The sequence below is a fragment of the Rhipicephalus microplus genome, chromosome 1, assembly GCF_043290135.1.
Source record: "Rhipicephalus microplus isolate Deutch F79 chromosome 1, USDA_Rmic, whole genome shotgun sequence".
Lineage (NCBI taxonomy): Eukaryota > Metazoa > Arthropoda > Arachnida > Ixodida > Ixodidae > Rhipicephalus > Rhipicephalus microplus.
This window is the reverse complement of record NC_134700.1, coordinates 179,449,362-179,461,199: the sequence shown is the minus strand read 5'-3', so window position 1 is coordinate 179,461,199 and position 11,838 is coordinate 179,449,362. Positions and strand designations below refer to the sequence as shown.

Here is an 11,838-nt window from a genome sequence, read left to right as displayed (position 1 = left end):
CGAGGACATCCTCGATGTATGAAGTATACGATTCACCGGGGTATTGTCGGCGAGTATCGAGTGTCCTCTTCGCGACGGCGGATCGAATGTCTGGTGTCCCAAAGACGTGCCGCAGCTGCTGCTGGAAGGTAGCCCAGTCGGGTAAGTCAACGACGTGGATAAAATACCATGTTTTCGCGACTCCGACCAGATAAAAAGGCACGTAACGCAGTTTGGCGGCCTCGTCCCACCTATTAGCGGCACTTACGCGGTCGTAGTCGTCAAGCCAGTCTTCTACGTCTTCTCCCCGAAGACCAGCGAAGAGCGGGGGTTCCCGCTGATGTCCGTGTATGTAAGTAGGAGGGGCAGCTTGCGGTGGTACGTGGTTGATGACATCAGTGCCGGCAGGCTCGGTCTGGGACATGCTGCCTGACTGTGGGCGTAAGCGGCGGCCTGAACGAAGCTCCAGGGGGTATAGTGGGCTGCGAGAGGTACTGGGATCGATACCCAGCACCTCCACCACGTATGAAGTCTTGGTAGTCTTGGCTGCGACAGCGTTTACTTGAGGAAAGACCACGCAAAACGAACGGGCAGAGCCAGCACACAGACGGTGACGATGAAGATGACCCAGAGTGGCAATGAGGGCAAAGAGACAAGCGGATGATGGTGATTGTGATTATGCAGGGATGAGGACGATGTAAGTTACAAATGCCCACAATATATATATATATATACATGTGTGTGTGTGTGTGTGTGTGTGTGTGTGTGTGTGTGTGTGTGTGTGTGTGTGTGTGTGTGTGTGTGTGTGTGTGTGTGTGTGTGTGTGTGTGTGTGTGTATACGGAACATGGCGATGACGGCAAAAATCACCTGAGAGTTCATATAACTGCTAATGCGATGAAAAGAGAGTATGCAAGTAACCTCGTTCACATAGCACTTCAAGCTTTGAATAATGAACTGTCGACACTGCTGATGAATTCAACTTCTAAGCGCTACTCAGGCCTGACTCACCAAGCGAACTTGCGTCAATGATAAAAAACTCGCCCCCAAATTCCCTACATTGCCTTCGTCCTCATAGTATGCTCGCTGAAAAGGCGATAAAAGGTATCCAAGTTTTAGCTCGCTGTGGAGACTTGAGATTTTACAAGTTATCTTTCACGGTTCAGAGCAATATGCATTTGATTTTGGAAGAGTGGTAAGCTCTCCCTAACGAAGATCGCCAAGTGCTGAATCTATTTAGAAAAATAAAATGGCGACGTTAGAGCCCCGAGTCGTGCAAGTCTTGAAACAGCGATGCTTTAGACAATTCCAAACTCTAATCCGGTTGCTTCCAGCTTGTTGGCAGGCTTTAGGTAGGTGATGTGTTGTTTCTAGCCCTGCCGCAGTGGTATAGTGGCTAAGATACTCGGCTGCTGACCCGCAGGTCGCGGGCTCAAATCCCGGCTGCGGCGGCTGCATTTAGCGATGGAGGCGGAAATGTTGTAGGCCCATGTGCTCAGATTTGGGTGCACGTTAAAGAACCCCAGGTGGTCAAAATTTCCGGAGCCCTCCACTACGGCGTCTTTCATAATCATATGGTGGTTTCGGGACGTTAAACTCCACTATCAATCGATGCGTCGCTTCTACGTTGCTCCTCAGTGCGAACAAGATAAATAATAGTCACAGACACGACACAAATGTTCAAACTCCAAAGACAGAAACTCGTGTGGAAACCAAGCGTTCGCACTTTCCTAGATCCTCAAGTACGACTTGGTTTGCATAGGGCTTCCATTGTTTTGGAGTCGTCATGCAGCCGCCGTTGCCTTTCTGTTACCCATAGTATTCTCTCGTTGTACGCACCGCTGACGCACTCTATAAAGATCCTTCAGGCGAGCGGCCTCGGTGCTTCAGGCGTGTGGCCTCGGTGCTTATCATTGGTACGATCGTGATGGTTTATGAAAGCTTTTCTGTCATTGGTTTCATCTGCCTAAATATATTATTACTAGATGTTGGCCACCCGGTCTGTTGCCTTCTTGACTTTTGTGGACCAATAAGCCGCGGGATTCGCGGAATTTCTGAGGCCTATATTTGTTTCATGATGACAATTTTTTGCACACTTTATAGTACACGCCAGAAATTTTAGGGCTGCCTTAGTTAGCTTCGCTGTTAAAACGTCAGAGGTGTTCCGCTACGGCGAAGCCAGGGAAACCAGCAACGGGACCTTCACGTAACTTTGGCGCTCATTCATTCATACTCACAATTGTGTTTTACTACCATTCTTCGCTCGTAGTGATGTGTTCTGTAATTTGTTTTTTCCCGTCTGTGATTGTATTTTAGAACGAATTGCGGGCCTTTGTGGAAAATGCAAGCGATGCTTGCCGATGTGAAAAATTGATGGACTTGTTTTAAATGGTTACGCTGCTGCTACTAGATATATCTTCATGTTAGGTTTGTTTGTATTTATTTGTACCTTCACTGTGGGAACCCTTCACAGAGGGCTGACAGTATTATTAAATAAATGAATAAATAAATGATTGTTAAAGCCACCGTCCATTCTGTAGCTATGTGTCTATCTGCAGATGTTATCCAACAGAGCTTAGAAACGCACAGCTTCGCTTAATATTCATGAGTGACTGAGAGTACAGCCGCGGCCACCTATGTGTAAAGCACTCGAACAGCCGGTTTTTGCTCTGCGGAACGAAACCTTGGGGCAGTATCGGGCTCTGACGTGGTCGCCCTGACAACTAGGCCGTGCATGCTCCTGATATACCCCTTCAGAGCCCGAAACTGCCTCAAGGTTTTGACTCGCAGAGCAAAAACCAGCTGCTCGAATGCTCTACACAGACGTGGCCGTGGCTGTACATAACTATGGAGCCTTAAGCCGTTTCGTATCAGCGCAGAAAGGCTCCCAAACTGCGTATTGAACAGTGTATAAAATATGCCATGGATGGACCGTCCAGAGTATAGAACAATGATTGTGGTTACAAAACTAGTTAATGATTTAGAGTACCTTGTACTCTGCTATGGGAGAGCATAGAGTCGTCCCGTGGACATTGGGGAAACGAACTGACGCCCTCTGTTTCGGAGCCATGATTGCATGACGTGACATTGGATGAGATCGTTTGAATGAATTCCACAATAATGGACGATTTGCTTTCTCACCACAACTAAGAAAAGGCGAAAGCTCGTGGGTTGCGCTCGTGCAGTATACTTGTTTTTGTCACACATTAACACTTAAAAAGAGTGAAACTGTTATTGAATAAACTTGAATTGTAGACATCTCACGGGCACATCGATTCTTCATATTAAAATAATTGATAGCGCAATTCTTTATTACACAGCGTTGGAAACATGGCGTGAAAATAACAAAGAAGTAGACGTTGGACACTCGGAAGAGCAGGAGTTATTTGAATTTAGGTGCCAGTCGTTGCATCATGGTGGTGAAAACATAGTTTCCTAATACACACTAGAGGGAACTCTGGCGCTAGTGTCTATGGGAGCTGCAACGCACGGTGCTTCAGAGAGAGAGAGAGAGAGATTAATGAAAGAGGAAGAGACAAAAAGGACGCTATTTTCTGCCTCCCGTCGCGGGGGCACGGCTCAGCGCCTTTAGGGATCGGGGAAGGGGAAGTAAAGATGATAGGAAGAAGAGAGGAAGGAAAGAAAAAAAGTGAATGTCATGGCAAGAGAACGTCTTGTCAGTACAGTCAGTAGTGCGAGTGAAAAGAGTCCGTCTATAAGGCGGCGAGGTCCGCGCAAGCACAGAACTCGAGGAAGGCTCGAAGGGCTTTCGTCTTCGAGCGCGCGGGAAAAAGTATGTCTTCCATTGTTTCGGCAGGTAGTCCAAGCAGACGATAGCGGCTTACCAGTGCGCAACGCTCAGTGGCCAGGTCAGGGCAGGAGCAAACAATATGCTGCAGCGTTTCGTCATCACCGCACCTTCGGCACGCTGGCGATGAAGAGCGACCCGCGGAATACATGCGTGCCGCAGGCCAGACGCTGCCAGTACGCATCTGGCCTGCGGCACGCATGTATTCCGCGGGTCGCTCTTCATCGCCAGCGTGCCGAAGGTGCGGTGATGACGAAACGCTGCAGCATATTGTTTGCTCCTGCCCTGACCTGGCCACTGAGCGTTGCGCACTGGTAAGCATGTGAATGATGGGTAGTCTAATCTTCGTACTTCCGGCCTGCTTCTGGCTCCATGTGTGTTCGTGTGGCTTGGAGCTGTTTTCTCAAGAAACAAAACTCAAGAAACGTTCAGCGGTTGTGCTTCAACCCCTTATTGTTTTCGGCTTACGGCACAAAGCCTCCGATGGAAGGTTCGAGGCACGCCATTTTGAATCAAGTCACAAAGTTCAAAACGGTTCGTTCTTTCCTTCAAAACAAACCCGTAACCAGCCATAAACAAATCCGCAAGTACGGTTCACCGCCCGCAAGTACGAAGATTAGGCAAATGTGTGTACTACACCGTGGTACTACCCATCATTCCCATGGTCGCTGAACGATCGCAAGGCCAGAGTCTCCTCTAGTTAATTTTAGGAAACTCTATGGGTGAATCCAATGTTGTAAATCAATGTTGTGGCATGGCCGCTATCCAGTGGCCGTTGTTGTTGTGATGACTCGCTATCTCTATAACTCTCATTTGTGTCGTCTTTCTTTTTATTTTTATTACAGACGCCCGGCGCCATCGCGGACGACGTTAGCGGGCGACGCTGAGAAAACACAAGGCTGCCGGGAACGAGGTTATCGCGTCAGGTGCCGCCATCTGGGGCGCCCGCCAAGCACTACAAAGGTCGATGCGGGAACGGCATGGTGGCGGTATGGTCGCACAGCATGGACAAACGGTAAGCCGCCAATGTTTGAAAATAAGCTGGGCTGGTTGACAGGCGCTCCCCGATTCAGCATATCGGATGCTTGCACGCTTTCTTTGCGGCGTCACCTAATGTGACCTATTCACTGTTCACCCAAAGCAATTGATGCATGATCACAAAGTGAATTGTGACTATCACTATTCGCGGCGAGATTGGTCTATAGGTGGCAGCACTGTCCCCGCGCCAGTGTGGATAGGTGGTCGGTGGCGCGTATACAAATGCACGCAGCGGCACTTCGTGGCGTGCGGTCTGAGCCGGTTGTCGGCGGATAAAATGCGTTGACTACAGTTTACTGTCGGTATCTACGCTCTCTTCTACTAAATCGGTCCACGACACCAATGCAACGTCAACATTACCCGCGAGTAAAGTGCATTTTACCTTTCATAGGGATGCTCGCCCTTGGTGACTCTCTTCACGCTTTCGCACTAAATCACGCCTTTGCAGTGTTGTTTTTACGTGGTTAGCTTGCGTTCCACCTGCTGCGCACTGCTGTAGCCTGACTGAACTATTTATTTACTTCTTTGTGATCTGCATACTACAAAAAAGTGAGAAAGATGGTAGAAAGCCCACATATCTGTGTGATTCGTTCAGTACCACCGCTCGCACCTTATACCTATATGATTTTTTTTTTCTCTCATTCTGTTCACAATGAAATGTGGGACAGTCGGTAAGTCTAGTAAGGAAATCTTAGTGGCTGGCGGTGAATTGCATTACACTGCGTTTACCACGTGTTCTCACATGTTCTTGCACTAGTAAAAATATATGAACCTTATATAAGATTTCAGCAGAATGCTTTTATCAATGAATTACGTGCATGACGGTACTACAACAGACCTGGTTAATGGGACAAGCATGTTTTCTCTTTTTTTAGCCAGAAAATTACCACTGCCTTCCGTCGGTCACTAACAACGCCACACAAACGCTGAAACCAATGTAAAAAAATGAACTTTTCAGTGAAATTATACGACATTATATACAAGGCATGCTGTTTGAATTATTTTCAACGCCTGGGCTTTCTAAAACGTTCGTCAATCTAAGAACACGGTTGCGCACGTTAATTCTGTTTTACGTACAGTGTCAGTACCGAAGTCTCACAGTTTATGTGATAGTAATGTTTCTATGTAGCGGTACCATGGTCACATAACACACAACTAAGCCTTCTTGCATGATGAATAAACTACAGTGCCGTAGTTATACACCTACCAACAGCGTGCAAGTGCATCACCTAGAGCGTTTTATCTTTATTTTTGTACAACCGGGTCGCTATGAATCACTGCATTTATACAGCACTTAGTAGTCCTCATGTTTGGGAGGATGCCAAGAGCATTTTGCAATGTGCTTGAAACAGAAAGCGGCACCCACTCTGAAATTATCCTGGTGACAATAAAAATCTATCTAGGAAGTTAGCACTCGCCAATCGTATCGTGATGAATTAGCAGCCGTGCAAGACCAAATGCTTTCGTACGTCGTTTCAGGCATACGTAGCAACAGTTACACTCACGCTGACCCGACCGGACAAACTACACTTTGAGAAGGTGCATGACGTACGCGCACATAGAAACATGACGTGGCGAGCACACGACGCGAGTAGCAAGCCACACTTCCCCATTTCGGCCACTTGGCGCCAGGTGGCGACTCTGCTCGATCTCGCGGTCATTACAAGCCTGTAGCTGGTCGGGGGGGGGAGGCCTTGGGGCTCACCTTCAGCTTCGAAATTCCGATAAAGGTGGTGTTTTACTAAGAATAAATAATGATAATAAGTCTTTTTAAGGCCTTCAAGAAGTTTTCCTTTCCAAAAAGTTTCAGGCTACACAGTAAAAATTTTTACACCCAGAAGGGTGTAAATGAGCTTGTCCCGTGGACGACACCCGAAGGGTGTTAATTCAGCACCTTCCAAAAAGGGTGCTTTACCATGCACCCTTAGAATAGGGTGTACATGTAAAAAAACTGTAGGGTGTTAAAAAAACACTCTTAAGAAAGGGTGCCTTCGATGTCCATCACTTTTTTAGCACCCTCTGAGGAGGGTGCGAGAAGGGTGCACAAAGGTGTTGAGTGCCCATGGCAGGGGTGGCGACTACTGCCACCAATAGACATCAGCATGCACTGATTAAACACTACTTGAAGAAAGTGGTCCTGTTTATCGATGGTGCACCACCTGTCGAGCTCCATTTATTGCGTGTGGGCAAAAATATAAACGCGTACAATCGTGTATGAACTTGTGCTGGATCTATATATACTTCAGTGTATATGCATAATGTGCGTTACAGAAAATGAAGCCTTGCTGCCCTTGCATATTGCGTTTATTTAATAGGCAAATAAAACATAAACTTTTCTTCTGCCACACAACTTTTTCACCAGATATACGTTCATGTATACGTACACTACACATGCAACACCTCAAATGTTTATTATATTTTTTCAGTTTCACTTTATTGACAATTCTTTGCAACATACAATTACACTGGTTTCAGTTTATTATACTGCTTCAAGTACATAGAGACTACAAATGAAATACACGCTAATATATCCCTATAATTCTTTCAGGTATCTACAATCCCAGTGGTTTCCAGTTTAATACTCCTTCGTGTACACAATCGGTTAATAGGAATAAAATACAGGCAAATATATACTTATGATTCTTTCAAATATATACAGTCACCATGATTTCACTATATACGCCTTCATGTACACAATCGTTCCCAAGAAGTGATGCACACAAAAATATATATGGATAGTGTTTTCAAATGTATGCAATCACAGTGGTTTAAGCTTTGTATTTCTGGATGTATAACAATTGGTTATAAGAAATGATGTACATGCAATCATATACGGGTTTTCGCACATATAACTTTAGCGAATACTTAAGAAACCAATACAATGATCAGAAACACAATATGCTAAAAACGAACACAAAACTGAGTCAGGACACACAAAAAACAAAAGAGGTAATGCATAATTATGGCTAATGACACAGCTGGGTCACTTTATGTCAAATGTCCAAGCCATTTTGGCAACCATCTCAAATGTATTCGAAAAACTCGTGCTGCATTGAAAATAGTGAACTTCTGGAATATTTAGGAGAGGAAAAATATTTGGTCACGTGGCTGCCTTCTGAACTTTCTGGAATGCCGTCTAGGTGTTGTATGTGAAAAATTTTATTTTAAAAGCACCGCTCCTTCTTTCCATACGAAACTCCGTCTACGTGTTACGTAACAAGAGCTTAATTTGGGAGAGTTGGTTCATCGTGGTTGTGTGCTAGTCACAGCGCGACAACTTTAGGAAGAGACAGAAAGGACAGGAAAGAGCACAGACTGTCAACTGAATTTAATGAATGTGCTACGAGCGCTTTTATACGGAGTACAAGAACCGTGTTCATGCGCGACGACACGTGTGAGCACTACAAAATAACTTTAACTGTGAAAAGAATACTCCCTCTCGGAAAGGATAAGTGAACGTGTAGTGATGCACTGATCATTGGTTTACCTGATAAAAAATATTTCTACAAACGTTAAATTGGCATTAAGTAAACCTATTCTAGTGACGAATGGGGCAAGATTGACTATTCCTGTTGCTGTTTAGTACACACTTTTGAAAGCTTGCAAGGGGTGGAAAATAACACGCTAATATCATATCTGCTGGCTATTTTTCTAGTTGTGAGACACGTGATGTGGTATAACATGCAAAGGTTTTGGTCATTGTTTTTTGTTGGTCCTGTCTTCTTTAACTTTACTTTCTGCAGGAGGGTTTTGCAAACGGGTGTGAAGATTCTGTTGGGATACCCAGCATCTTTCAGTCTTTTAATCTGGTTTTCAAGCCTGACCTCACCCTTGTGCTAACATGACTTCTGAAGGGTGGCCTGAATACATGTGGTATCAATTCCTTTTTCTATTAATTTTGAATGCCCACTATCAAAAGGCAGAACATTCTTAGCGCTCCTGGGCTGATAGCACCAGCCAATACCCCAACAGCATCATCACACTTGTTTGCAAAACCCTCCTGCAGAAAGTAAAGTTAAAGGAAACAGGACCAAAAGAAAAAGAGAATGACCAATCACCTTTGCATGTCACATGGTACTACGTACATAAGGTGTCTCACAATTTTAGGAAAAGAGCCAGAAGATATGACATTGTTGTTTTCCACCCCTTGCAAGCTTTCAAAAGTGCATGTACTTACAGCAACAGGAATAGTCAATCTTGCACCATTCGTCACTAGAATAGGTTTACTGAATGCCAATCTAATGTGTATGAAATAGCGCTAACACGTGGAAAAGAAAACATAGGACAAACTGGGCAATGCTTCAATGATCAAGCAAGACAGCATGCTTCAAATGTTAAGAAGGGCTATAGTAGTCTCATGGCCGGACACCGTAAAGAATGTAAGTGTAGTCCTAGGTTTCATAAAACACGGTTTTTGAAAAAAAAGCAAGCAGAAAAATGAGAGATTTTAGAACTCTTCATCAGGAAGGCCAAGGATCAATGCATCAGTACACCTTCACTTATCTTTTCCGAAAAAGAGTATTCATTTCTCGGTTAAAATTATTTTGTCATGGTCACACATGTGTTGTTGCAGATGAGCCCTGGTCTTGTGCTCAGTATAAAAACGCTCGTAGCACCTTTAATAAAATTCAGTTGACAGCGCTCTTTCCTGTCCTTTTTGCGATAAGATTTTTATAACAGAAAAGAATTTCATTTTCTTACAGTTTAGGTATAATGATGAGTTTTCATTGTATCACAACATGGAGCAAATTGCATCTCAATACGGACAAAAATCACGATTTTGTGAAAGTCGTGATATTTTCTTGTATATTTCAGCAGCTTGAGAGGTATAAAGATATTTTTTCCTCAGAATATACCTTCTGTGGAGTAAGTATTCACTGCTCAGATATTCATACAAAGTGCAATATTGCAATAAAAAATGCAAACATACACATTTTGGCTTTATTCTTGGAAGCGAATGTGGCAAAAAAATTGCACTATTATTATTGAGCTTCAAATACCTTACAGAAGCACATTTACTTAATAGGTAGACCGAATCTGCTTTAGAAAAAATAAGCGGTAGTTTTAAAACAAAATTTTCCACAAACAGCACACAGACGGCATTATGCCAGGAAGTTATAAGCCAGCCACATGAACAAAACTTTTTTTTCTCGCTGAAGTATTCTAGCAGTTCACTGTTTTCAACGCAGTAAGTCAGCACATTTTTTTTTTTCAAATACAATTCAGATGGTCGCCAAAGTGGCTGGGACGTTTGGCATGGAATGGTCCAGCTATATTTAAGCAAAATAACTTACACAAATAACAATATTTGTTCATCTACCATGAAAACACTAGAAAAAGTTGTTCAGGCATTGTGACACTAAAATTTCAAGCGTCGTACTGCCTGAACAACTTCTTTGATAAACTCCAAACTCACGCCGAGAAAAAGCCGCTCAATCACGGTGGTTGTTAAAGGCCTTGCGGCCGTTGACAATGTTGAAAATAAAAAAAATCAACTCATCAGTGCTGTCACTCCTTCCTTCTTCGTCATTACTGACACGGAAGATTTTTCGGTTATCCATGTGGAGGTTTAGGAAGTGGGCTTGCTCTAGGCTGGGTCCAGGGTAGACTACGCAGGGCGTCAGCGGCACCCTCTCATCCTGTAATAAGAGCAAATATGACTTCTCATAAAAAATTTTCGTGTTGTTCTGGCAGCACCATATATAAAGAATGTGTAGTGTGTATCCTTCGAAATGGCGTGTAATTGACATTACACTGAACTCGAAGCATACAACCCATACATTCCAATAATTTCGTATGATAAAGATAAGAGTTTTCCAGCATACAGCGAATTCCCGAAATGAGGTGAAGTGTAAGACTACAGCTCAAAAATGGCACTTACGAAAGCCTGAACTCACTTAAGAATCAAATTCCTTCTAGGGTAGTGAGCCAGTGTGAAAAACAATTCTTAAAGTACAACGTTTAGAACATGTAGCATTACTCAAAACGCACAAGAAACTTACCTCTTCATGTACAAACAGTGAAGACATCTCTGCTTTCTCTTTTACATGAGAACAAATCATCTTGGGCGTGGCACTAGCGAAGAGGTCTGCAAAAAAAAGTAAAAGATTTACTTACTTAAATCACGCCTCTAACAATCTGAGGAATTGTTACAAGTCACCAATCAGTGCAATTCTGACTGCCTCTATAAGGGCATCAAAAATGAACAATTTTCTCGTTCTTTCTACTCTCACAAGACGCTCCATCAATGGAATCTAATCCAAATTTGACGCTGTGCTTCCTATTTGCCTGCTTTCTAGACGTAGGGCTGCGAACATGTGTTTTGTGCACCTAATCTAGCACAGAAATTCGTCATCTATAATTCAATCATCTTAATTCATTGTAATTTGATAAAAGATGTGATAGCTCGTCCAGTTTTTAAAGAGTTGCGGGCCTGCAATAGGCACTGCCTTGCACGTATGAAAGTACTTCTTTAAAAAAAAAATTCAAAGCTTGCTTTCAGAAAAAGCGTCTGGCATATTTCGACAACCAAGCCCATCCTCTGATGGCAATCAGGGGCACGCTATTAGCGATTATTGACTACGAGATTTACAAACGTAACCCGTGCCTAAATACTCAGTTAAACACAATCACGCAAGTAAGAGCGCTCGAACGACACCAACGCGCGCGGACGCCGACTACGTTGCAGCAGCCATGACTTATGCTAGAGAAACCGCACATAGCTCCAACAGTCACGTATACTTTCTCGATTCTGTTATAACGCCGAACATTATCGCAGATGAAAGCGAAGCACGAAAACAGCAAACAGAAACGAGGGAAAACAACGCACGGCGATGGCCACAACAACGCGCCTTTGGAAGTCTGCTAGATCTTTCCCTGTTGCTGGTGGCACTTGTCCTAAATAGCTTAAAAGACCGAGGCACACGTGCTGGGAGCATCGCGGCATATCAGCACCTCCAACTATACCGTCTTTAAGCAAAAAAAAAAAAAAAGCCATTTCGCACAGTGCGCCTT

At 44.0% G+C, this 11,838-nt stretch overlaps 1 protein-coding gene and 1 long non-coding RNA gene across 3 annotated transcripts in view; one reads left to right on the top strand and one right to left on the bottom strand.

Annotated features, from left to right (window-relative positions):
• Positions 1–4,631: 4,631 nt before the first annotated feature.
• Epac (Exchange protein directly activated by cAMP) overlaps positions 4,632–11,838 on the top strand; it is a 416,212-nt gene continuing 409,005 nt past the window's right edge. For both annotated transcript variants that reach the window (XM_075888324.1, XM_075888319.1), the window contains exon 1: positions 4,632–4,801. In XM_075888324.1, coding sequence (XP_075744439.1) covers positions 4,767–4,801 — 35 coding nt within the window. In that variant the 5' untranslated portion in view covers positions 4,632–4,766. The remainder of the gene's footprint in view (positions 4,802–11,838) is intronic.
• LOC142769024 (uncharacterized) lies at positions 7,960–9,337 on the bottom strand. Its single transcript, XR_012885608.1, has 2 exons — positions 9,104–9,337; positions 7,960–8,357 (listed from the first exon to the last, which is right to left on the bottom strand). It is a non-coding gene; the product is annotated as an uncharacterized LOC142769024 (long non-coding RNA).